The sequence below is a fragment of the Hyposmocoma kahamanoa genome, unplaced genomic scaffold (genome assembly GCF_003589595.1).
Source record: "Hyposmocoma kahamanoa isolate Upper Pololo Valley unplaced genomic scaffold, ASM358959v1 102, whole genome shotgun sequence".
In the NCBI taxonomy this organism is placed as follows: domain Eukaryota; kingdom Metazoa; phylum Arthropoda; class Insecta; order Lepidoptera; family Cosmopterigidae; genus Hyposmocoma; species Hyposmocoma kahamanoa.
In genome coordinates, this window is record NW_020653337.1 from 10,937,485 (window position 1) to 10,965,364 (window position 27,880).

Below are 27,880 nucleotides of genomic sequence, written 5' to 3' on the forward strand. Positions count from 1 at the left end.
CTATAATAGCCTACTAAATCTGACTAATGACACCAGGTGCTCACTACAAGGAAAAAGCACTTAAGCACGCGCACATAGAGGTGAAAATAACGTTATCGCATAACCTTGAGCAAGTGTCGGAGCCCTGTCTATAGTGACTAGTTATCACGAGTTGTTTACAGTGGTCAGGCGGCACTACCAACCGCAGAGTTCAACAAATAGCCACTTACCCTCATACACCCAATCCGTGTGTCCATTGAAAACATCGCCCGGATTGCCGTCGAAGGTTAGAGGGATAGCTTCGGTCACGTCACTGGGCAAGTAATACACGTTGTTGTTCAACACGTACGCTAGCGCGTGATTCGCGCCGAAGATGCAAAGTTGGAGTGGCTCATGATCTGCTATAAGGGTCGTGTGTCTGAAATATTGTATAAACACTTACTATCTTTCAATTACATAAACGAATCTCTTCGAATAAGACCGTCTAACTTTGACGAATCTTACATACAAAATTACAGAAACAACACTGGGCGGAACTGGTTTCTGGGCTAACTCGGCTGCGGCGGAAATGGTACATATAACAGCGTTGCCCAATGCAAGACCAAGACGAGACTAACGCCACACTTGGTCTTGATCTCGCGTCAATACACCTGGTCTTGGTCTCAATATTGCACACTCAGGGTCGTATTCCAGAACTCTACTCAATGCTCAAGACAGGATTTGAGCAGACTTCAGTATGATTTCAAGCACTGGAAATACGACCGTAATGGCAGGGACTTGAGTATGATTTCTAGTGCTTTGAATCATACTCAAGTCAGGATTGCAATTGAAACACAAGCACTGGAAATACGACCCTAATGGCAGGGACTTGAGTATGATTTCGAGTGCTTTAAACCATACTCAAATCCTGACTTGAGCATTGATTAGAGTTCTAGAATACGACCCTATGTCTTGGTCTCGGTTTTGTTGCAAGAGTCTCGCAAGTCTTACTATAGCTACTGTTACTTATCAAACTACAATTCTATTATTTAGGGTTGGTTCATAGTTTGGAACAACGCAACAGAGTAAGCACATTTTCAGCAAGTGGACGACCGGTTACCGTGCTGGTCTGCCACGCAGAAGTCCCGGGTTCGATTCCCGGGCCGGGAGAAATATTTGTATGGCTTACATTTATTTCTCTCGTGAGTTGGGTGTAATTTGTGGTTGCCTGTATGTGTTTCCATGGCACCCCCGACACCCTAGGACGGGACCATGAGTGTGTGCGTTTTTTATTATTATTATTATTTATTTAATTTATAATATTGTGATGACCATATATATTGGTTAGTCATAATTTTTCGCATATATTAATAAGATTTATAAATAATACTATATATTTAGAGTATGACAAGGGTACAAGGTGTGACCAGCTCGCGGATCGTCGCGCCGTGTTTCGCCCGCGCCCCGGTTCGCTACTTTTTTCTTTCATTTTCGGTTTATGTTGTTTATTATGTTAATTCATTAACTTCAATAGTGCTTTTTGTTTTTTGATACACTTTTATCACAAGAGCACATTATTTTAAGTAAGAAAACTACTTACTTCAAAATATAATCATGGACACAATAGTTAGTAGTATAATATAACAAACAACCAACTTTGTTGTTAGAAGAAACGGTTGTTTTGACACCGATACTAGGGAACGTCAATCAATATCGACACTTATTTGAATCCAAATGCATCAATATTTAATGCCTATATCTGAATCTCGCAATCTCGCCTTGTCCTTGCTTAAATCTTGCAGGGCTGGATTGGTCTTGTTACAATTAAGTGGTATTGGTGTTGCATTTTTGCATTTTTTTAACGATTTTAGAAAACACTTTAGAAGGGTTTTTCACGGTATTGTTCTTCTCCCATTAAGCAATTGTAAGGTAATTAACAATTGAAGCTTGTGTCCCAATACCTTTTCCTCATGCAAGATATATGCCAGAACGTATAAGTGTTGGTACAGTTACGATTAGTAAATGTTAAAACCTACTGAGTTTCTATCTCGTAAAGAGCAAATCGAGCTGTTGTAGAGTATCGGTAGACCTGTGAACAAAATGATTTTAATAACCTTTAGTTAGATAAAAATATAACCAAAACTTTGGGCTATGGAAGAAAGTACATTACCCTAGACGATTTTAGACAGAAATATATCTTTTTAGGTTAAAATAAATTTAGATAAAACACAACCATATGGTTGATAGAACCAGAAATTATATAGGGAATGTCGACTTTAGTTTCCGAATAACTAAATATGTTATATCTTACTAAAGTCTTTCAGTATCACCGACACTATCATGACCCAGAGTATTGTTGCCCCCTTTTGATACCAACCTGTATTACACTATTTTGAAATCTACATTCGATATTTACTACATAATATATTTTAATCTTCATACTAGTCACTATCATAAGTTGATAATATTGATATGATAAGTGAATACACAATATATTACTAAGCCTTCAATTCTGAATTATTACTACTATTTTACTATTGAGGCGAATTAAATTATTATTATTATTAACTAAATGGAAAATGTAATGGTACCCGTTGAACATCACTAGGTGCTAATATATACTGCCGATCCCGTGAGAGTATTGGATTCTCAGTGCCCAGGGCTTCCTGTCGACAAAAATTAAGTGTTACTTATATAGTATTTTAATGTAATGAACTAATGAATTATCTCACTGTTCAATAAAGTCAAGTCACATACAGTCTATATACTTAGCAACAAGTCAAAAGTTAGAGTCATCCGGTCAAAATATTTCATCTAATATTATCTATACGTTAAATTCAGAGTTCTCTGTATAATTGACAAAAACCAATTTTCCAAACCAATTCTCTGTATAATTGAAAAAAAATTCATCATCAAATGAACAGACAGCTCAGTAAATTTATTGCAATACAAGGCGAACTCACATATTCTAGAGTGATAAGTTAGCACTCCGAAATTAATAAATTTATTTAATTTTGAAAATTTATCTACGACAATATACGTATACATAGATATTTCTATACGAATCGATAAATTATCGAATACTAATAATACAGTGAGCTGTAAGACAGGTTTAGTTGCCTACTACGTTCTCCAGACTTTCACAAGGGATTATATTTTGCATTGATTTCTTACCAGAACTGACGCATTGACGAAGAACTCTCTGATGCTGTCATCAGAAGCATCGTACACGAAAATGCCCGGTTCTTCGGGCTTTGTGAAGGTGAATTCGGTATCTGAAATATGACTTTCACTTGTAATTACGTTACTTGGTCCATACTTTTATTTATAGCAGAAAATTGTTCAGCAACTTTTACAGGTTTCGAGAATATTGCTATTAATAGCATTAGTCATAAAACTTCGCTAATTAGCTATGTAATTGAAAAAAAAACTAAATTTAGTTATGTAATTGAAAAGCTCTAATTTATTTTTATTGTGACATATCGACTGTAAACTGGCAACTGGTACTATCTCAATTTTCTAAAGGTGTCACTTTTTAAAACACATTTTATACTATTTCATACTTCGCAGCGTTGCAAGAAATTACATCTCAGATACATTCAATTTTGGCGCCAGAATCGACTTCATTCAACTTGTACTAACATCTAACCAGATGCTATATAAATGACGCAAACAATTCTTTTCTTCAGAATATATAGTCGATATGTTCAGAAAGTTTTGGTATGTGTAAGTGATTGTACTATAATAAACATGGTTTATTGAGGTTTAATTCTTAACAGATAAGGTTTATTCTTTATATTAACAAGCAATTTAATGCGATAGCAGACATACTCGAAAACAGCAGGTTAACTCAATTCATAAGTTGGCAATATAAGGTGAAAAATAATTTGATGTAATAAAAAAACGCATTGTTTTTTTCTTAATATTTAACGAATAAATAAGTTACGACATCTCATAGTTTTCCCAAAGGTACCGCTTTAGTTAACACGAACACCTCTATGCGGACACCGCGCCATAGCAGCGGACACACACAGTCGTGGTATGAGAATAACTCGACGGTGTACCTTAAGTTATCTATGTATTCGAATAATTAGAATAATTTTAGTAACACAAATGTACTAACCCTTTTTTTACGGATGTATTCCGAGATTATGTTTCATAGGAAAAAATAGAGATTTTTTGTCGCCCCATAGATATTTAATTTATAGTAATCGTTACACGATTTACATATTATGTTATTTTTAATTTTAAACCCCATAAAAGAAAATAATAAAAGATGCAGGCTGCATACCAGAAATCCAAGTGCCATTGAATCCTCTCTGCGCAAACCGCCCTGAGACAAAGTCGTCGATTGTGAAAGGGTTGTCTGCCGTCACCGACATCACTACCACCGCCAGTACGTACCACCACCGCGCCTTACGAAATCATAAAGGAGTTTACCACTCAATATTAGCTAGGTACATAATAATAATTATAACTTTTTTATAATAACAAAACCGACTTCAAAAGTTTGTGGAATTACATCTATTTGGCAGGTTTTATTGAAATCCATTAACAAAAATTGGGTGAAATGCAATAAACCCGATTCATCCCCTAATGTGCCACTCTTAGGGTTGTATTCTAGAATTCTACTCAATGCTCAAGTCAGGATTTGAGTATGGTTTAAAGCACTCGAAATCATACTCAAGTCCCTGCCATTAGGGTCGTATTTCCAGTGCTTGTGTTTCCAGTGCAATCCTGACTTGACCATTGAGTAGAGTTCTAGAACACGACCCTTAGAGCTGGAATATTTTCTTCAAATTTGTCGGGACTACTATGGAGGCACATACACACAAAAAATACAGTCGAATTGAACTTCCTCCTTTTTTTGAAAACAGTTAAATGTGTATCTGTATTGAAAAGTGAATAGTCTTACAGCTGGGCACGGGTCTCATATAAGGCGATGTTTTAGACCCTAGTCCGCTGCACTAGCGTACTAAAGGTCGCAATTAGAATCACAATGTTTTCCTTCATCGCTAATGTAAGTGACCAATTTATAAATTAATAAACATAAAATGTAGTTCTTTAATTTAGAGTAAGTAATGAACTACTTGCACGCACAGTCTGAAAAAATTTAAAACCAACCACATCGATGCATTTCCTTATATTATATTGTAACAAAGTTTGAATTATTTGATAGAATAGAGAAAAAAATATTTACCATTTTTACAAAATATTTCAATTATCACTGTTACATAGGCGCGCTTGCCCCCAATCGTCTCGGATCGATCGGACGACTGTCTTACATTTGCTTATCTCTGAATTACTTTTTTATCCTCTGATAAACAAATATCTACAGATATACTTATAAGCCCTTTGATGTATATTTTAAGTATATAACCAGTTGTAAAATTTAAACATCATCGGTAATGCCACTTCTTATACTGAATTGCTTTTGTAACTACACTCCCAGGCACATAATTCGAGCCACTCTGCATTTTCAGTGTTAAATTTCCTAAGCATAAAAAATATTGAACAAAAATTATAATGTAGTAGATTGAAGTCTTTGATTATGCAATTTTGAATTCATAATTGGTATACTAAATGTCTTTTCTAAAAGTCGCTGAAAATTTTAATTTATAAAACCGGGGAAAATTCTTTCTTCGATAAATAAGATAAGAATTTGTATTCTAACCGTTCGAAAAAAAAAATGCAAGAAGAAGTATGTGTCTAGTAGGGAATTTTTAGACACAGTACACAACTTGCCGTCACAATGAGTAGCATGATGAAGGCACGTATTGTTTTTGTACCGACTGATACTATAGTCAAGCGCTCATTGTATACCAATTTTTATATCAATAATAATAATCACTTCACACCGGGACAATTGTATCAAGCACAAGTCCCGTCGTGTATGGAGTACTGTTGCCACCTTTGGGATGGCTCTGCTACATATCAACTGGCCACCTTGGATTCAATTGACAAGCATACCAAGAGCCTTGTAGGTGACTCGGAATTAGTAGAGCCGAAACTGCAGAGCCTTGAACCGCCGTAAAGTTGCCTGCTTATCGGTATTTTATAGGACATATCACGGAGAGTGTGCGATGGAATTACACGATTTAATTCCGCCTTCCCCTTTCCATCATCGGGGGACTAGGCGTAGGCTTGGCTTCCGCCCCTATGTTGTGGATATTCTAAAGATTAGCACGAAGCGTTACGCTTCCACATTTATATGGCGAACGGCTATGGAGTGGAATTCCCTGCCTGCAGACTTGTTCCCTGAACGTTATAACTTGGACCTTTTCAAGGCGAGAGTGAATAGGCATTATCTAGGTGTGCAAGCTCCATCGTCGACCTCATCGTCACTTTCCATCAGGTGAGATGGAGGTCAAATGCACACCTACATTAGAATAAATAAAAAAAATAATAATAATGCACACACTCAACATAGCCCCGCACAATGGACACCCTGTGTCGCGGGTGCCATGGACACACACATAGACAACCAGAAATTACACCCAAGCTCACGAGAGAAATAAATGTAGGCCATACAAATATTTCTCCCGGCCCGGGAATCGAGTCTGGGACCTCTGCGTGGAAGTCCGGTGGAAGATGATAACCGTTCGGCCACGAAGGTAGTTAATTAATGCACTATGTTAGGTAGGCTTGCCATCGTCATGGACCCCCGGCCTTCATTACACGAAACGTTTAGGGATTCGTGGATCTTAGGTTAAGAATTTCAAAAGAATATCGACAATAGATTAAATTCCCTCCCCCATATACCGGAGGTTCCAAATATTTTACATAGCACGATATTTAATTGCATTAAAAATGAATTTGATAAGGTGTTTACATCGAAATCACTAACTTTCCACAGGGAGACTAAATGTAATGACTGGGCAACTGGGTTTGTATGAGCTATATGCTATGAAAACTTATAATACTAATTCCAGTTTTATAGAATATGTTAAAATTTATTCAAAAATATTTAAAAAAGTATGTGTAGCTGCTACGGTAAGTTTCACAGCGATAAAATTATACAATCGAAAAATAAATCTAAAACTACTTGGAGTATAATAAATAAAGAGTCATGCACGGTTAAACAACATGATAGAGATATAGTTCTAGAATTAGACGGCAAACTTATTAAATCAAAAGATGAGGTAGCCCAAGCTTTTCAATCATTCTTTCCGGAAATCGCCGTAAACATTATATCATCATCGTTCAGCCATACGACGCCCACTGCTACGGGCATAGGCCTCCCCCAACGATCTCCACGACGCGTCGTGGACGATCGGCCCTGCGCTGCCCGCATACCCATTGAGCGATCGTCCGATACGCGGTCGCCATTAAAGAACCTTTCCGCCCCAATGGCCGTCGGTTCTCCTAGCTATGTGCCCCGTCCACTACCACTTCAGCTGAGCAATTCTTCGAGCTATGTCGGTTACCTTAGTTCTCCTACGGATTTCCTCATTTCTGATTCTATCACGTAGGGAAATAACAAGCATCGCTCTCTCCATTGCCCCCTGAGTGACCTTGAGCCTTCTTATGAGGCCCATCGTCTTATTAAGAAGCTGCAATTTTACGGAGTAAGTGACAAAGCGTTAGAACTTGTCTCGTCATATCTTAACGGTAGAATTTAGAAAGTAGATATAAATGGAGTGACTTCTTTTGGTTCTCCGGTAAAAATGGGTATTCCGCAGGGCTTAATAATTCGACATTTCTTATTTCTCATTTATATTAATAATATCTCACTCTTTGTTAAGGACTTTTGCGAAATAATATTGTTTGCTGACACATCCTTGATTTTGAAAACAAACAGACATGACGTTAACTAAGACAATATTAATAATGACACCCTTTCAAAGGTAGTTTATTGTTTTAATATTAACAATTTATTGCTCAATGCCAAGAAGTAAAGTGTCTTAAATTTGAATTACCTAATGTACAATTGACTGGCCCAATTATAGAAATAAATGGAAAAAAGTTAGACCTTGTTAATAAAGCTGTCTTTTTGGGAGTTACCTTAGACAGTAAACTCCAATAGTTTCCATATATATCTTCCCTGGCCAGCAAATTAAGCTCTGCTGCATACGCAGTCCGTAGAATACGTGAAAATACCGATGTTGCTACTGCTAGACTAGGGTTGAATCAAATCAAAATCATCTCCATGGTCACGGGTTGAGTCAACCCGTGACCATGGAGCGTGCAACCGTTCCGAAATATCGGGAAAATAAAAAGAAGTTATACCGTGGTAAGAAACCTGTTACTAGTGATAATCATTTAGATTACTTTAGTTACTTCCATAGTATAAATATATTCCATAGTAAAGCGGCAGATATACAAACCATATTTCTGTTGCAAAATCGTGCGATTCGTTCTGTGTATCGTTTAGGTTCTCGGATTTCTCTCAGAGAAAAGTTTAGAGAGACTGGTATCATGACTGTGGCATCACAGTATCTACATTAATTTACTCAAATATTTTATATGCCCATAAAATTATACATAACTTCGTTAAGGAAGGACATATCCATTTCTAGTCCAAACTCATGGTAACACATTTTAGTTTAACTAAGGTAAACTATTCTTTTATGGGGAACTGTGTATGTTTTTACAATAAGATTCCGCAGCATATAATTAAGTTTACCATTTCCTAAGTTTAAAACTTACATTGAAAGTATTTTAATTGAAAAGTCATATTATACAAAATTGTAGACTACGTGTTAGGTAAAGATGTATGGAAAGACAACGTGAGTCTAGGTTCCACACAAATATGATTCAAAATGCATTTATATAGCATAGCTCTTTTCAAATAAAATAGCATTTAAGTTTATTTGAAAAGAGCTATCCCAAGAGTTTCTTGCTTGTTCTGCTCAGGGAGGTCAGCGTTGTGAACGATCAGTAGCTTAAAAAAATGAAGGTTTCAAGTGTAAAAATTATACGTATGGAATAAATGATTATTTGACTTTGACTTTGAGAAACCCTTCTCTAGAGTTATTCTTTTCTGTGGAATCTGCCTTAAGAATGCGTAGTAGATATGTCGATCGTGTTCAATCGAATCAAAAGCACCTGAAACCCTATAACCCGGTTACTAGCTTCTAAATAACCCGATCATTTTAGAGGTTCATGGGTCATGCGCGCAATATTCGACTTTATCGATATAATTTTAGAGATTATTCAGTAATTCAAAATATTCTTGTAGCCTCGTTCACTCTCACGTGAAGGCCCCACTCAAGACACGGTTTGTCTTCTCACTCTTCGTTTGGGTCGTCCGAACCTACGTTCGATCGAACCAAAAAGTCATTACAACTTTTTCCAGTCTCATCAATCCGTTAGTAATAGTGTTCCTTGTGGAAGTGTTCGTCCAGGGAAGTACCATCACCTTACCTATTTCTGCACATTACTGCATTTGGGTATTCAAGGGTAACCCATAGGGTTGCTGGTGAAATTACAGGCACATGGAATTTTACAACTTAAGTCTCAGGCTGACGGGCGCAGTGGCAGTGCCCCCCAGATTTTTGCGATTTAAAGCTCTCGGCAGCGCTGCAACTTTTATGGGCAGGCATGTCAATTACCACCAGGTGCACGAGTCGTTTGTCCCGTCACTTAGTATCATAAAAAAAAGCATCAAGCTTGACACTGGACTTTGACCGTTCATATGGCAAACGTAGAGTTGAATTGTCAGTTCACGTACTCTTGACCCTGCACTATTTTTTTTGTCTTATTTTTAAATTTGGTCTTCTAGGATTCGAATGAGAAAAAATACTTTTGTATAGTCAATACTGCCTACAACTGCCTCCGTGGCCGAACGGTTACCATACTGGACTTCCACGCAGTGATGCCGGGTTGGGTTCCCGGGCCGGGAGAAAAATTTTTATGGCCTATATTTATTTCTCTCGTGAGTGTGGATGTAATTTGTGCTTGTCTATGTATGTCCATGGCACCCGCAATACAGGGTATCCTTAGTGCGGGGCTATGAGTGTTGAGTTATTATTAATAGCATATCAGCTATACACTTTTGTTCGAGTGTCGCCTCCAAAGCAACGGACAAAATTCATCAAAGTAGCTTTGATATCAATTCATTTGATAATTATGACAACAATCTATATTTTCCAATTGTCAGTACACTTGTATGGCCAGCATCTATACAACAGGAGTGGAGACAAAAGGATTCACAAATCCTAATAGTCCCACCCATGTTATTTAATAGGCACATGACGGGCGTGTCACACACCTCTCTATCTTAAGATAGGTGAGTTACGCGTAACAAGGCTACTTCATAAGAGCACAAAATATTATTTTTTTGTAAAATGTATTTACGAAGATATAGTATACGCCAAATGCTTGCGTCTCATTAATTTAATAATATTATTACGCGATTTTCATTTATCTAAACATAATTGAAATAGGCAATACAATAACAAAGCGTTTGCGAAAATACGCATACCTCTCGCAATTCGAGTTATGTGATATAATTCTTTTATTTTAACTTTAATTATATAAAATAAATAAGTATGTATATAAAATAATAAATATAATTATTATCCTAAGTGGATTTGACAACATCAGAATTGTTATAATTACATTTGTAATGATAATAAAAGACAAAATTTTGTTTGCATTTTTATGATTAGGCCCAAATTAATTTGATCCATATTTACTGCTTTCCACTTTTAAGAATATTACAATTAAATAATGTTTCATTTAAAACAAACAGCTTATTAATTAGCTGGATTGGGCAAATCAAATCGGTTCTTTTGTATATAAAATAAGGTTAGGTTAATTTGTGCTGTATGTACTAACAATAGTCTAAGTTTTAATTGTTTACTAACACTTTGTCTATGGGCATTTCATTGCCTGAAATAAAAGATTTCATTCATTCATTCATTAATATACCCAAATATAACTTAACTTTTTACTTTTCTTTGGTACGGGAACTATTATACACTTCTGGACACATCTATTGGCCCACCTTGTATTTTCAGTTTCGTTTGGTCCTAGTTAAAATTTTATATTAGGTCGAGCAAAAAGTTTTTATGCAGTTTTGAACCTGGCACATTCACAATTTCATTCAATAGTCTTTTTTTGAATTTCGAACACAGAATTTAAAGAAACAAAAGACAATTTGGAGCCTGTTTGTTGATATCAAACAATCGAATACTAAGAAAACTTGGTTTTATTGGTTTACTTGGATTTAATTCTTGAAAAAGTGATTGATATCTTTGGTTTTGCAACAAACATTACTTATTCTTAACATTAAGGTGAGGTTCTATCAATAATCTATGGATACTTCACCTGAAGTCGCCGCCCAAGCTGTGGCACTTATTCAGGCCGGACACAGCCAAAGAAACGTGAGTGCTCAACTTAATTTAAGTCGATCTGCGGTCCGAAATATTTATCGGAGGTACCTAGAGACTGGCGGCTTTGTTCGTCGCCAAGGAAGGCCACGATCTCGGGTCACAACTGAAAGGCAGGATCGATTCATCGTGACGACCAGCTTGAGAAATCGTCACCTTACCTCCATTGAGATACAAAACCAACTTCGCGACTTCCACGGAGTATCTGTGAGCGCTCGAACTGTTCGGAGAAGGTTAAAAGAACGCGATATGGTACCACACAAGCCAGCTAATGGGCCCAAACTAACGCGAGCCCACCGAACAGCGCGCCTTCATTTCGCACGCAGTCATTTAAATTGGACACAGCAAGATTGGAGCCGTGTACTCTTTTCTGATGAGTCTAAAATTGTGTTACATGGCAATGATGGAAGGAAGAAGGTCTACCGACGTAAGGGAGAGCGTTTCGCACAATGCTGCTTTGAAGAGAGGGTTGCTTATGGCGGTGGCTCATGGACTGTCTGGGGCGGTATATCCGCGAGCGGCAAAACTCAACTTGAGGTTGTTACAGGACCACGGCTGCCAACATTAAATGCTGAAAGGTACATTCGTGAGTGCTTAGAACCTCACGTGATACCATACGCGGACTATGTGGGCCCAAATTTCCTTTTTATGCATGATAATGCAAGAGCCCATGCGGCCGGCATCGTCAGGGAATATCTTCGGGATGTGAACATCACAGTTATGGACTGGCCAGCCAGAAGCCCAGATATGAACCCCATTGAGCACATGTGGGACGAGCTAAAAAGACGTGTTAGGGCTCGTCAGCCAGTTGCCCAGACGATGCAGGAGTTGAAAACTGCCATAGAAGACATTGACTTACAAAATAGAAGAGGAATGGGAGATGATCCCTCAAAATTTCATAGAACGGTTGATAAACTCTATGCCTAATCGTATGAGAGCTGTGGTAGATGCCCATGGAGGCAACACGCGTTATTAAATTAAACCTTTATTTGATAAAACATGTTTTTTATTCAAAAATCAATTGCCTTTAACAAGGCGCATATCCGATTTGTTAGGCGTAGCTCCATGTCGTATGGTATTCTGAATTCAAATTTAAAACAATACGATCGAAAAAGATGGTAAAATGTATCAGGTTTAAAACTGCATCAACAGTTTTTGTTCAATCTAGCAATCATATTTCGGTAGGGGCCATCGAAACCTAAACTCTAAGGTGGGCCAATAGATGTGTCCAGAAGTGTATTATTACTATTAGCTGTAAATGAATATACATGAGATAGCCTTTGGCCAACATTTTAACGCTAGTAATGGGCAGGGTCACGTAACTCACAAAATAGGTGATACGCTTTACACGATATGTATGACATTAATTAATGCTTAGAAATAAATGAAATCATAAAAAAATAACGATGACACTTACAAAGACATAAAAAAAGCATATTGTAGTAAAGGTTAATTACATCGATTGTACGTTAAGCAATTGTCATTGTGGCAGTTAGTTCACGATTTTGAGATATTGCATAAAATTCATTTCAAATTTAGTTTCCCAAAACTAATGGTTTTAAAAATTAGTGAGATTGGTGTGACACGGCAGATGAGTACTATCAAAATCCTATTGATCCCACTAGCGGTACCAAGAGTGGAACCGCCAATTGACAGAATATTAAGTAAGATCAATGTTCACCAGATATTAGTATACCTTTTCACGTTATGAATCTAACATTATACCTCAATTTTCAATAAAAAAATACCAGTTTTCAGAATAGTCGCATTAGAAAGATTTGTGTTCCAGATACATGTCTTTTTAATTCGGAAGTTTTGAGACTATTAGTATCTGAAGTATACACAAAAAAAAAATCATACAAAAAGTTATTGCACCAAAAGTAAAATTGCTTCAGGAAACCTAATGATTGATATATTATGTGCAATATTATTGTCCATGCATGCTATAAGGTATGTATGTACCGTTTATACTTACTAGTTTCTCGAGTAAATGTTCTTGAAATGTCCCGTTTATGTGTATTTTATAAATAGTTTCAGAATACCTTCATTCGACAGGAGGTAATTCACGAATGTCTTGAATGCTGGGCTGTATTAAAAAGTTTGTACGCTGGACGCGCATAACTACAGTTATGAAATTTAGTAGCAGTAGAGCTCCTTGTGAGAGATCGTCTGAGAAAGTACTGCCACCTTACCTATTTCTGCCGCCAAGTAGTTATGCGAGCATTACTGCGTTCGGATTTTGGTTCTGGTGAAATTACAGGCACATGACTTGTCAACTTGTCTCAGGGTGACGGGCGCAGTTGCTCTGAGCGGCACTGCAACAGGTGCGTCGCTTATCACCAGGCAGAAGGCTTGTCCGTCCACTCACTTGGTATCATAAACAATCCTGGAGTAAAACTAATTTGGAATTTTTCCTTGCCTCTAATATTATGTAGGTATACATTGTAGGTATATCTACATTCCGAATGATAATTAAGATAACTTTGATAAAATATGTATATGTGGTTAAAAATCGATTGTCATCATTCCAACACATTATTACTTTAAAGATTTTTTAGCAAATAAGACGACAGAATAAGATAGGAATACGTTTATTGAACATCAAGTCAATGGAATACTCGAGATTTTAAACAATTTCTATTAAAAAACATTACACCTGACTAAATCCAAAATCCACACTACCTAGTTTCTTTTAGACGCCGATGCTAAATTTGATAAATTTTCAACTAATTCCAGTGTCTCTGGATAGCTGCGCCGACAATAATCCATAATCAGAAAATAAATCATGTCTTCTATCAGCAACACACAGCAACACCCGTTCGTTATGGATTTCTACGTAAAATCTGTCTATTTCATTAATCAATGTATATTTTTTCATTCCATTATTATTATGTTGTTCAATATAATCAAAGCTTCAAGTAAAATGTCAATTCCGGAAATTCGTCATTTTTTAGTTTTGGTATCTGCAACTTCTTGGTAGCCGATGGACAGAAATTTAGAAACAAGTAATGAGCGCACTTGCTTCGTATTAACGCCGCGCATATCTCGACGGCAATGTCGTTTGTAAACTCAGCACCATTCGCAGCACGGCTTTTTCTCGGCGGAGTCCCAATTGTGTGCCCCTCGTTTCGATCAAGCGACCGCGGCACTCCGTCGGTGAATTAAATCATAGGATTTCCTCCAAGCGTGCCTTTCTATAACATTTTTTATAAAATGTAAATTCATATGCTCGCCGTCTCTGCATAATGTTTCCTTATGGCAATCGCTGAGTGTAGAACTCCCTTACTTTAGTTTGTGTGAATAACTATAAAAGTACAACTTAAATAATCCTCTAATAAGTGAAATTATTCAATATGCCAAAAATACCTACAATCAATGAGTACACCTGAAAAAAAAGTCGACAGAGCGACAAAAATAATTAAGATGACAATGAGAATGTGTGTGTAGGATTGTGTCGTTGCATGAATGTGAGTGCAATGTTTGAGTATGTTGTGTAGTGCATGCAGGGAGTGTGTGGAAGTGTAGGGTTGTATGAGTGGAGACGGACCATGCTAATGCCGACGATGCTGCGTGCGCCGCAGTTCCTGCAAGCGCCGCTCATGCTCGGCCATGTGCTGGCGCCGTTGCTCCTCTTTTATCGCAATCTGTAATAAACAAAATAATTTCATCCTTTATTACATATGATATATATTAATGTTATGAAAAAAATAAATTTATTATCAGACGAACACAAAAAATGTACCTTGCGACGAGTACCTACACTGATGTTAGATAAGCAGGATTATATTATACAAAAGGACTATTGCCGCGTGCACAATACTATAGAAATTAGCGATGGGCGAGTCGAGTCATTGAACTCGGTTAACTCGAGTTACTCCTATAATGAGTCAACTCGAGTTACTTTTTCATGAACCGAACCGAATACTTCATTCATACAGCGCGTCAGTGACCTTCAGAGCATGCACGAGTCGCCGATCCTGTCCAACTCCGTGAATCGTTGGTTCGAGTTCTACTCGCGACTCGCGGTTGCTCTGTCAAACACCGAGTCGAGTTGACTTGAGTTGCAACTCAAGTTAGCAGTCAAGTCAACTTGAGTAACTCAAGTTGAAACAAATACAATTCGTCTCATCGCTAATAGAAATATGTGAAGGTAATTACCGTTTCAGCTGACAGAGGCAGCCAGTATATGCATGGAGTGGTTTTAGTTTTTCTAAATAAGTCATCTAAGAGCTTTGCAGGGGCTTCTTCTTCTTTCTTTTTGAATTTCCGCGCTGAAAAATAATAAAAAATATTCTAAAATTGTTTGAACTGCGAAAATATACATAAACTGTTATAATAACACTGTCGCATATCTTAACTGTTAAGTCTTCGTCTAATTAAAATGTTGTTTGTGTCTATGACAATAGTATCACAACAGATTAAGCTCTTAAAACTTGCATACATACAATTATGGACATATGGACATGCTAAAAAATATTCATATGACGCACTGGTCATAAATACAAGAACATTCATTTGAAAAAGAATTATTTTAATTGTGTTTTCATTTTAATTGAGCATTGAGGTGTAGTATGTGGCAAGTGGTTCCATGATTATTGTTACCATAATTCAGCCATTTTTTTAGCATTATATGTCAGCTAATTATACAGCAAATATTGCAAGACGTTTTTTAACTAGTACGCGTCTTACGTAGATCAATTTAAAGGTTCAGACAAGCTTTTATTAGCACAATGTGTGGTCGGTCATAATTTATGGCGATTTTCGTTAGATGGAAATACTTTTTGTTTTCCCATATTTGTAGCTATTATATTCCATGTACAGACCTGGTTCAGGACTCGGTGTGCGATGTCGCCTCTTTTCCGGCAGGCGCTCGTCTCTACGTAATTTGTCCTTTTCCTTCTCTTTTTCATTCTTTCCCATGTCCCACTCTCGCATCGCCGCCTTCCGCTCCCAAGGCTTGTCCTGAGAATACATTAACAATTTAACTGCTGTCTAAACAGTGGTGTAATTTTGAAAAGAAAAACTTGAGTTTTAATCAGTTCCTATTGTAAGAATGTATTTTCATAATATGTATTCTTATGAATACATTATTATTTTGCAAAAGTTCCCCAATTCTACTTAAAATATAGAGATACAATATGATACTAGTGATGATACTCAAGAAAAAACCAAATAACACTCACAATTTCTCCTCGATCTCTCCTCATGTCTTGCTCCCGGAGCCAATCCTCAACAGTCCCAGGAATGGATGATGTTTGAGTACCATCAGTATCTTCATTTTGCATGGCCTTGTCAAATGCTTCTTGGGTAGAAAAATCCACTTGCAAAGTTTTAGGATTTGATACAGGCCAGGTTACACCATGCAATGCATGTCGTGTTTCCACAGCTTGACTGTAAAAGTAGTAAAACACTTCTATGGTAGTAATGTAATGTATAAAAAAATATAAGAAAAGTAAACAAATACTTACTCTTCATTTTCATATTTAACAAAACATTTTGACTTAATTCTGTCTATCCAAAAACCACTGTCCACAATTCTTCCAGTTCTCTGCAGCAAATTTTTCAACTGTGGTAAAGTAAATGGTCTCACCAGGTTCGTTATATACAAGATATTCGATTGCTTATGTTTTGGTGGGCTTGGAGGTCTAGCCATAATACTATCTTCCTCCTTTACAATGGAAATCCTCCTGTTTGCTGACATACGTAATTCTTTAACTTTGTCATGCTCTGCATCTTCTTGTTCTTTTTTATTCTGCTCCACATTATGAGTATTGTCAATAACAATTTTTGGCAATACTGGTCGCTCAAGTTTCTCTACAACCTCAATCCTCCTGTGTTTCTTCTCTTCGATCACTTCATCAAACTCCACAGGCTTCACATCAGGTATTATATCTTTAAGAATATCAGTAGAAATGGTGATAGACTTCTGGGTTGTGACTTTGGGCCTTGAGCCCCATTTGCGTTTCCTGGTAACTACAATAGGAGGGGCCTGCTCAATGTGGACAGTATCTTCCTGTGCTGACTGCACAGAGTCTGATCTATGTATATCTCTGTTTCGGTACCTTTCCTTACTTTCATCTTTGTCCTTGTCTGAATCTGTTGAAACATTTCTTGTCCTTTTATTTTCATCACTGTCAGTCTTTTCAGTGTTTTCTACAACATCAGTTTCATTATTAGTTTTAGCTGTATCGTTTTCACCAGACTCTTCAGTGTTACTCTCATCCTTTTTATCTTCACTAATACTTACCTTCCTCTCACTGGATGCCTCATCCTGCTCTATGGACTTATCACTTTCATCCTTTACGGAGTCCTCCTCTTCCTTATGTTGAGGTTCTGAAGACTCACATTTAGTCTCTTCTGCATGTATTTCCAATACTTCAGATTTCTCAACTGAAACGCTACGTTCTCGTTCACACTCCTGGTTTTCTCTCGCTGTAGTGTTTACATCACCAGTACTTTCCTGATTATCCATCTTTGGTGAGACGACTGTAGTGTCAGCAGCACTGTTATCTTGTGCCTCAGCTTCAGAAGAAGATTCATTCTGTTGTGACTCTTTCTCCTGTGTGTTATTACCATCAACTGGAGTTTCACTTTCAGTAGGTTTAGATTCTTCATTAGTAGTCGACATAGGGGTCTCATCAGAAGTGTGGTGTTGACTATCTGTGCTTTGACTTACCTCACTGTCGGGTTCATCTGACGCGGTATGGATTCCAGGCTCCACCTCTGGTTCTTCCTGACTGTCATTTTTATCTGACTCGTCTTTAGAATCGCGAGATTTCTTAGAGCGGTGGCCACTCTTCCTTTTCTCATCGACACTATCAACACTTGGAGAGTCGCTAGAGCTAGTTGCGCGCGAATGTTTCCTCCTACTCCGAGGAGATTTGTCTACTCTCTCAGGAGTCGAAGGAGGACGAGCCAGACAAATTTTCAGTTTTTGAATCTCTCCCACGTCGCCAGACGCTTCCGTAGCTTTTACATGCCATACCTGCTCCTGGGCGTCCTCTGGACTATCATCTTTCTTGACAGGGGTACTTGGCGGTATTTTGTCCTGCTCCTCGACGACTTCCACTTCCTGCACGGGGCTGCCCTCGTCGCCAGATTCATTTTCTGACGATGAAGATTGTTTACGGCGCCTTCCTCGAGTACGTTTTACTTTTTCAACCTTTTTTTCAGGCGAAGTTTTAGCTTTTTTAGTAGCGGTACGCTCACTTTTACGACGCATTTTTCACCTATAAAAATATTCCAAAAATATTAAAACCAATGTTAGAGAGAAAGTGTATACTAACAACTGCTAATAACAACATTCACCGGCACCTTTAACGTATTTATCTTCTGCTGTGTTTAGCGAAAATAAAAGAAAGCGTGTTCAAAGATTACAGAAGCTCGACGGCCATCTTTTCTTTGAAGTTTCTTGTATTAATGTTACCAGTTATTTCAAAGAACGAATGAAAGCTGAGGTTTTATAGACGAGCAGTTTCATATTTTTTTTATGCTGAAACGCGAGTGTGATATATAACAGGAACGCACCTAATTATTTAAAATGTCAATAGGAACAAATATTGCTAACATTTAACAATAATTCGTCATGAATTTGTCTAGGGATCGTGATAACTGATAATACGTGCATGTCTCTGCCAGAGTTGAGTTACTTATGCTACATGTTCATTAACTAGCATGTTGAACATTTTTTAGGTATAATATCGGTTAGGCATTCATTGCGAACATGTCATCTACCAAGTCAAACCCTATCCGGCTATATGGGATCTGTTAAAGAAATCTTAACTTATGAGAGCGTCGCTGACAAATTTCACTCATTTGGTATTGGGGTTTATTCATTCGTTCTTTCTGTCACAAGTTGTCATCAACTGTCAAAGTAATAGCCGAGAATTCTCTTCGATTTGTTCAATAATTTAATGAAATGTGTATTTTATTATGAAGATCTTACAATGTTAAGGTATGTAACACGTTTCGAATTGCTTCGTGATGGCTAATGAATTCAGTTAATTTCATGTGCTAATGTGATAATAGAATATTCATGGGTTACCTTTTGTTTCAGATAATATGGGCCTTTTGTGTCATTCTTGTGGATCGGCGCACTATTTATGTGTGTCTAGACACGAGAAATTACTTGTAGAATGATAACGAGCTATAATTAAGTGGCCCCATTTTAATTCAGCATGGGTAACCAAAGCAGTTGTTGTTGTTACCGCAGTCCTTCGCCGATCAGAAAGGATATCGTTAAGCTCGAGGACTACCTCCCTGAAGGAGAGGTGAGTTCCAACAACATCCAACATATAAGCGAAAGAGAACCTGACGATGGCGACATTGATCCTTCACAGGATCCTATTGCTGGTACAATATTCATGGAAAGGTCAAAGGCCTCACTCGAAAATGGTATGACCCGAAAGCGAAGTCAACATCAAATCGCCGACAATAAGCTAAAGAAAAGCAGTTCCTGTTCTACTATTTATTTAGACGATAGTACAGTGTCTCAACCCAACTTGAAAAATACAGTAAAATGTGTGGCACTTGCTATTTATTACCACATCAAGAATAGAACATCTGAACGCAGGTTAGACATTTTTGATGAGAAGCTCCACCCACTAAGTAAGGAAGGGCTCAGTGAAGATTATGACAAGTATAACCCTGAGCACAAACAAATATATAAATTTGTGAGAACTTTATTCAATGCTGCCCAACTAACTGCAGAATGCGCTATCATAACTTTGGTGTACTTGGAGCGACTCCTCATTTGTGCTGAACTGGACATAGCCCCTTCAAATTGGAAAAGAATTGTTTTAGGAGCAATTTTATTGGCAAGTAAGGTTTGGGATGACCAAGCTGTCTGGAATGTAGACTACTGCCAAATTTTAAAAGACATCACAGTAGAAGACATGAATGAGTTAGAGAGGCAATTCTTAGAAATGTTACAATTTAACATTAATGTACCATCTAGTGTTTATGCTAAATATTACTTTGATTTGCGCACACTTGCTGAAGCCAATGATCTAGCATTCCCCAGTGAGCCTTTGAGTAAAGAGAGAGCCCAAAAGCTGGAGGCCATGTCTCGGGTAATGGAAGACAAAATAGCTGCTGAAGTTGTTAAGAATGGCATTAAGAAGTGGTCAAGTTTAGACAATGTCAATTCTGGTGCTGGGGTGAGACGTAGTGTGGCCATATTGTCTTAATTTATTAGTCATGAGCCAAAATTTGGATCCAAATTGCAATCACAAATTACTTGATAACATTTGTGTATTTTCTAAGGGTATATTGTATTTAGAATTTTTGCACCAGATTGCTAAACTTATTTTAATAATTGGTTCAGTACTTCAACATCTGCTGAAAAATGAACTGCCAATATTCTCCAAGATCTGTTATGTATCCTGTAGCTGTTATAATACACCATAATTAACTTGAGAATAAGTTTACTATACTTTAACTGGAAGCTTTCAAGGCAAAGACCTTCATGTTATTAATTAAAAGTGCACAAACTTATTTTAGGGCAATGGTTTTATAGTCACTGAAAATGAAATTAAAGACTTGTATGTGGTCCAATATTATTTTAATATTTCTACAATGCTGATTTGCTACTTAATTCTTACAAATATTTTGTTATTATATTTTATTGGCTTCCATACTATGTTAGATTAACTCCTTAGAAGCACTAATATTATAGACTGCTTCCAAAACTAAGCTGCTTAGTATATAATTAGACAACTAGGATGTGCAAATGCATTTTGACTGAAATAAGGATCTTGTGATTGTGGTATAAATGTATTAGTCATCAGTTTTACTTTATAGTTTTATATTCATATGCATTTAGATTTCAGAGCTAGTTTATGAACTTATGCCAAATTGTTATTTTGTATATCAAATTATATTAGTATGAAAATCAATCATTTTCATACTAAAGACCCATTTACACTAATTTATGAATGAATGATAAATTCCTGTAATAATTATATACTACAACTGTATCCTGATTTTAATTTGAACAATTTGAGTTGTTTCATTATTATTTACATCGTGATTGAAATATACAATCCACATTTTATGTATCTTAATGTATTTTAATTAAGCAGAAATAAACATTTTATATGAGACTTTAATTGAATTTTTAATTGGTTAGAACTAGAGATGAAACGGATATCCGGAATCCGGCCTATTTTTACTATCCGGCCGGACTACCTACCGTTTAGTAGAACAATATCCGACCGGATACTGGATGTTTAGGAGTGAGAAAAAATCATAATTACTACGCCAAATAAATTGGCTGAGACTCGTCCAGCTGTGCTGATGCTGTAGTCGAGGTCTTGCGTTTGGGTATGGAGTATCACATACCATACTCTGATGTACCCAATGGACCCCAAGCTCGTCCATGGTTTGACGCTGATTGTAGTTGTGCTGAAGCACATAAACAGTCCGCGTACCTAGCTTGGGCAGATGCTCGACTACACAAAGCTCCGAGTACTCGGAATTTGAAAGCTTTTAATAAGGCCGCCAAGAAGTGCAAAATCGTGTTACGTAGGGTCAAGTTCGACCATGTGCGCCGTATAGGGCGCCAAGCTTGCCTCTTATCCATCAGGCAGCAAATCCTTTTCGGCCCTGGCCAAAGCGGTCGAATCTAACTTTTGTCGCCCATCTTTGCCACCTCTGCTGAGGCCGGATGGCTCGCTGGCTCATACTGCGGAAGAGAAGGCGAATCTTTTTGCCTCACTCTTTGCAGATAGTTCGCGTCTGGATGCCGCAATGAATCTACCACCTACCTTACCGCAGGCTAGCTGCATTATGGCGCCAGTTCGCATACGTCAAAAAGAGGTACTTAGAACTCTGCGGAATCTAGACGTGAATAAAGCTAGCGGGCCAGATGGAATTCTAGGAATAGTCCTGCGTAACTGTGCGCTTGAGTTGTCTCCTGTTCTCACACGCCTGTACCGCCTGTCATTTAAAACTGGTGTAGTTCCCAGGAAGCTTGCAAACGTGCAACCTGTGCCAAAAAAGGGAAGCAGAGCTGACCCTGTCAATTATAGACCAATCTCAGTCCATACTCTGCAAGACTATGGAACGTGTACTCAACAACCATCTCCTGTCATATCTTGAAGACAACGACCTCATCAGTGATCGCTAGTGCGGATTCGACGAGGGCGATGTACTGGGGTTCTTCTTGTGTATGCCTGTCACATATGGAGCGAGGCTATGGAAAAGCAAGGCGAAATACTTGCAGTGTCTTTGGACATTTCTAAAGCTTTTGACGGGGTCTGGCACGCAAGCCTATTAAGTAAGCTTCCCTCTTATGGACTTCCCACTGACCTTTGCAATTGGATCTCGGATTTCTTGAGCGAACGTTCGATTTGAGTGGTCTTAGAAGGTTACTCTTCCGAACATATGGCGATTGATGCCGAGTTCCTCAGGGTTCCGTACTGTCTGCAACTCTCTTTCTGCTGCATATCAATGATATGTTAATTCTTTTTTTTTTTTTTTTTTTAATATATAATAGACACACGCTTGGCCACAATCCAGGTACCTTTGCGTATGCTGATGACAGTACAGTTGTAGATAGGTACTTGATCAATGCGAGGATTAGTAGAGAGGAAATACAGTCTTGTCGAGAGTCCATGGTTAGCCGTTTGGATTTGACGCTCAAGGCAGTCTCCGATTGGGGCGATGCCAATCTGGTCAAATTTAACGCTACCAAAACGCAGGCGTGTCTATGCTCCACAAAACGGAGTCCCTTTGAGCTGACTCCGACTTTTCGTGATATATCCATACCGATGCCCGACTGTCTACTGATTGACGTGACTACTTGGAATGGACCTGTCGTCCAATTTGAACTTCGACAGATACATTGAATCCATGGCCAAAAATGCAGCAAAGAAGCTTGGCATCCTTTCCAGGGTGAGGCGTTACTTTACACCAGGACAGTTGCTTCAGCTGTACCAAACGCAAGTCCAGTCGTGCTTGGAGTGCTGCTGCCACCTTTGGGATGGCCCTGCTACATACCAACTGGCCACTATGGATTCAATTGACAACCGTGTCAAGAGGCTTATAGGTGACTCGGAATTAGTGGAGACTAAGCTGTAGAGCCTTGAACACCGCCTTAAAGTTTCCTGCTTATCGGTATTTTATAGGATATATCACGGAGAGTGTGCGATTGAATTACACGATTTAATTCCATCTTCCCCTTTCCATCACCGGGGGACTAGACGTAGACTTGGGTTCCACCCCTATGTTGTGGATATTCCAAATATTCCACATTTATATGGCAAACGGCCATGGAGTGGAATTCCCTGCCTGCAGACTTGTTCCCTGAACGTTATAACTTAGGCCTTTTGAAGGCGACAGGGAATAGGCATTATTTAGGTGTTTATGCTCCATCGTCACTTTCCATCAGGTGAGGTGAAGGTCAAATGCGCACTTATATTTTATAAAAAAAAGTGGGTCAGATATCCCGCTATCATCTCTAGTTAGCACTCTGGAAATGCTTTAAACAGTCTGTGTAATGTTGAATCATTGGTAGAAGTCAGTTGTAATGGATTAATGGAAAAAAATAGCATAATTATAATTAAACTTTTATTTCTATATTACTTATACTAATAATAACTTCTACATTATGTTAATGGCTTCAAGTCTTTTAAGTAGGTACTGTAGTTTTCAAACATGTCCACAACTTCACTTTTCTTATTAATCTGTTCATCATATTCTGGGCCCACTGCCCACAGAGTCTCTAGGTCATAAATCTCTCTTGCTTTATCTGAGAATATGTGTAGAGCAATATTACCTGGAACAAAATTGTTTATTGGAACATTTGTAGAGTCAATAGCATGTCACGCTTGACACTTTGTATTTTGGACCACTCTTATCGTAAGTGGCATAGAGTTGGATTTAAATCGTAAGTGTCAAGCTTGACATGCTCTTGACCCTGTGCATACAACTAATATTAAAGAGATATTCGGACTAAAGTGGTAACTGTTATTGTTGACTATAAATTCTATATAATAAATAAAATGTTTTAATCAAAATAGTCTTGTAAAAACAATTATTTTATATTCATCATGAATCAATACCAATTGACTAATAAGTATTCTTTGTATAATTAACATTATACAAATACATATTATACATATAACTAGATATTTACAAATTATGTTGGATGGTATTGTGCATTAATTATAAAGCTTAATTAATTGAAAGTAAACAAAAAAAATTATTAGTCTTCATCAACTATAAATTATCTAATTTGGTCATAATTTTGAGTTTGCTCTCCTGGGAGTCATGGAATCCTGCAATAGTTGTTGCCTTCACTGCACAGGCGTGCCAGTAGCGTGGCCTCGATTCGTGCTGCCCAGGGCCTACCTTAAAAATACTGCCCCTCTATTTTCACTATTACAAGAGTAGTTAGTTTGGGCAGGATCAGCTAGATAGTGGTTCTATGTTTGCCTGCAGTCGCCACCTTTGCATTGTTCAGGATATCGTTTTCTCAAATAGTGTAATTTATTTTCTAATTTTAAGTCAACAAAATTATTTTGACTAGATAAGGCTCGGCCGCCTTCTGCTGCCTCCATTTCTATGTCACCCATGGCCAAAACCCCCTGCACCCACCACGCTGCGCCACTGGGGCGTGCTGGTCTATTTTGGCTAACAAACCAGCTATTGGCTTTAATCCGTCACGCATCCTTGATACACACCGTAACAAAAAATATAATTTTTTATAAATGTAAAAAAATTAAAAATGGTGGCTGTAAACACAGCTGTACGTTAGAGACACCATGTGGCTCTAGGACACATGATAGTTTACTTTTAGTTGGCACATCTCTAATGATAGCAGTTTTTTTTAGTTTTTTTGGATAAAGTACCTAAATCTAAAGCTATCCATTCATCCGAGTCCTTTCCTTCAATTCTAGGAATATAATCACTCTTATGACATTTCTTCTTGTAAACTTTCCTTACAAACTCTGCCAGAGCTTTGATGTGCCTTTTACTGCGAGCACTAACCACACAAATGTATTCTACATAATTTATTTCTTTAGGCACTGTGGTTACAAAGACATCTTTGGAGTTTTCTCTTTTTAATAAATCAACTAAATCTTCAATTTCAAAAACTCCGGATTTTCCTCCTGCAAAAAATATTTTTGTATAATAAAAATAAGGAACTTGGTACAAGTATGACCATACCTTGAAATAACTTTGTAAATTAAAAATAATAAAAATAAGGAACTTGGTACAAGTATGACCATACCTTGAAATAACTTTGTAAATTAAAAATACTAAATTGTAACAATATTAGCATTGAAGGCCTTAAAAAGATTTATACTAACTTTCTAAATTAATTCCATCAAATTCATCACTTAAAATAGGATATTTTGTCTCAGAATGAATCTCCTCAGCTGTGTGTTCAATGACTGGTGAGTTTTCCTCCGTTATAACTTGGTACTTGCTAGCTATCGCAGGGGATGTCTTGATGTTTGGTTTCGACGTTTGTCGAGGATTTCGTAAGCAAACTCCGCAATGAATTTGCCTAAAATACGTAATACTACTACTAGAACTTAGCGGCGACAATGATAGAGGTTTTCGGAGGTGCAAAATCGTCTGTGACAAAATGCGTTTATACATATTTTATTTTAATACTTTCCTTATTATTAGATTTTTGTCTTAGTTTTTTCAACTATAATAAACAATAATGCAATAACTTAACCTAAAACGACAGTTACATTGTCATGTTGACATTTAAGGCGTTCGGATACACAATGAACATTGCTCACGGAGCGGAGTGCCTCAATCGATTTATTAATAACAATTAGAAAAATATTGAACGTGTATCCGAAACAAGAAATTTTTCGGTTGCGCAATGGTTGCGCAAGAATTATAAATGGTGGTGCACGGACATAAGGAACCCTAAAAAAAATATTGAAAATATAAGGGTAAACCATGCGTTTACCTAACCTTAGAGGATGGAAAAAAATCCCTAACGCAGTATAGTAGAGTTGTGAAGACGAGTCTTCTATCCCACAAAATCTAGACAAAAATAAAAAGAATAAGTTATCGTTACGAGGAAAACAATTTATTGATTCTGTAAGTCGCCGTGACAAAGAAAAATAAAAACTTAAATCAAAATTCGAAACAAACACAGACAACCTACATAGAAGGTGTGTCAGCCATAGGTATACTAAATCTATGGTGTGAGCAAAAAGGTTTTCCAACACTGCCCCTTTCACGAGCAATCATTTGTAATAGAAACATGGTTGCGAACTTAGAATAATAACGCATAGATTTCATATCAAACGAACTGTCACAAGTGAGGCAAAAATCAAATTCAAAGAGAATTTAAGCACTACGTTTTCATGTAGGCTAGTTTTAGTAGTAGGTTAATTTTCGGTTTTAGTGAATATTTATATAAAAATACAACTTGAAACGCGTTACTTCCTTGTGGAATGTGATGTTAGTATCTATTTTATGTTTGTCTAACGTATTTTTACACTCATTTTCCGCACATTTCGTGATTTTTAGCTAAAATTCTTGATCTGTTCGCGGTGCAAGTTGACCTTGAGCACTGAAGGCCCGCCCGCTCGTATAGGCCCTTTGGGCGCGCTTCAATTTGCCTCACTTAGCGTGTGCGGACTAGGTTTCTATGCGTTATTATTCTAAGGTTGCGAAAGTACAAAATACAACAATAGTTCAATAACCTAAATTAAACCTAAAGATTTTGTGCAAACGGAAACCGCGTATCGATTGTTTCTGCTTACGGCAGATTGAAATTGACCTCCATAGGAGTCACTACTTTGTAAAAATCTTCCGTACCAAATTTTGTTAATAGACTTTTTACATATTCCGACTGTGTCAGATTTAAAGTCCGTTGCTCCCAGTTTCTAGCAACTTTCATACCCAATGCTTGCTTTACGGGTCCAAGCAATTTGCTCTTGAAGTTGGAACTGACTAACTTATATAGCTTACTTTTTTGATGTTCATTTGAACTAAATATGAAGAAGTCATCAACATAAAGTTCTATATTGACCTTGTCTTTATAATAGACACATTTTTCAGTCTTTAATTGCGTATAAGCATTGGTAATTAAAACTTTGTGCACTTTTTCATTCCAAGCTCTACTGGCTTCTTTGAGTCCATCTAAACTCTTCTTGAGTAAATAAACTTTGTTCTGCCCCTCAATATCAAATCCAATAGGTTGCTCCTGCACGCACTTAAATTAATGCATTCACTAAGATCTCCATTAGGGATTGACATCTATATGTTCGATTTCCATATCATTTTCAATTCCAATTGCAAATAATAGACGTAATGTGCAATGTCTGACTGATGCAAAAGTATTTTCATAAACCACACCATATTGCTGAATGAAACCATTTGCAACTAAGCGAGCTTTAAATTTTTCAAAATTACCACTTGGATCAACATTTTCTTTGAAAACCCATTTACATATAATGACATTTCAATGTTTAGGTCGATCAACAAGTTCCCAGATTGTGAAGTATATACTATGTCACACAGGCGACAAAAGTGAATTATTTTCTTCTTACATGGCTTCTAACCAACATTTCGCTTTTTCACATTTTATATTATGAAGACAGGAGTCT

The 27,880-nt window shown here is 37.3% G+C and overlaps 3 protein-coding genes across 3 annotated transcripts in view; 1 reads left to right on the forward strand and 2 right to left on the reverse strand.

Moving 5' to 3' along the window:
- LOC113233504 overlaps positions 1–18,617 on the reverse strand; it is a 33,776-nt gene extending 15,159 nt beyond the window's left edge. The window contains exons 1-12 of the mRNA XM_026468631.1: positions 16,763–18,617; positions 16,478–16,685; positions 16,118–16,256; positions 15,453–15,565; positions 14,847–14,938; positions 11,456–11,514; positions 5,159–5,181; positions 4,250–4,373; positions 3,133–3,233; positions 2,550–2,624; positions 1,995–2,047; positions 210–397 (exon numbers count right to left, since the gene is read on the reverse strand). Coding sequence (XP_026324416.1) covers positions 210–397; positions 1,995–2,047; positions 2,550–2,624; positions 3,133–3,233; positions 4,250–4,373; positions 5,159–5,181; positions 11,456–11,514; positions 14,847–14,938; positions 15,453–15,565; positions 16,118–16,256; positions 16,478–16,685; positions 16,763–18,516 — 2,929 coding nt within the window. The 5' untranslated portion in view covers positions 18,517–18,617. The remainder of the gene's footprint in view (positions 1–209; positions 398–1,994; positions 2,048–2,549; positions 2,625–3,132; positions 3,234–4,249; positions 4,374–5,158; positions 5,182–11,455; positions 11,515–14,846; positions 14,939–15,452; positions 15,566–16,117; positions 16,257–16,477; positions 16,686–16,762) is intronic.
- A 553-nt stretch (positions 18,618–19,170) lies between these two features.
- Positions 19,171–21,242, forward strand: LOC113234737 (cyclin-Y-like protein 1). Its single transcript, XM_026470204.1, has 2 exons — positions 19,171–19,248; positions 19,351–21,242. The coding sequence occupies exon 2, from the start codon at positions 19,472–19,474 to the stop codon at positions 20,480–20,482; it is 1,011 nt and encodes a 336-aa protein (XP_026325989.1). The 5' UTR covers positions 19,171–19,248; positions 19,351–19,471; the 3' UTR covers positions 20,483–21,242.
- Positions 21,243–23,900: 2,658 nt separating this feature from the next.
- Positions 23,901–27,841, reverse strand: LOC113233516 (mitochondrial assembly of ribosomal large subunit protein 1). The gene is made up of 4 exons (XM_026468641.1): positions 27,824–27,841; positions 25,610–25,880; positions 25,148–25,408; positions 23,901–24,072 (listed from the first exon to the last, which is right to left on the reverse strand). Exons 1-4 carry the CDS (start codon positions 27,839–27,841, stop codon positions 23,903–23,905), a joined length of 720 nt encoding a protein of 239 aa, XP_026324426.1. The 3' UTR covers positions 23,901–23,902.
- Positions 27,842–27,880: the final 39 nt, after the last annotated feature.

Coding starts and splice junctions, on each gene's coding strand:
- LOC113234737 (XM_026470204.1), top strand. CDS start 19,472: ATGGGTAACCAAAGCAGTTGTTGTTGTTACCGCAGTCCTTCGCCGATC.
- LOC113233516 (XM_026468641.1), bottom strand. Junction 25,409..25,609: donor TGATGGAATTAATTTAGAAA/GTTAGTATAAAT, acceptor TATTTTTTGCAG/GAGGAAAATCCGGAGTTTTT. Junction 24,073..25,147: donor ATGGATAGCTTTAGATTTAG/GTACTTTATCCA, acceptor ATTTTGTTCCAG/GTAATATTGCTCTACACATA.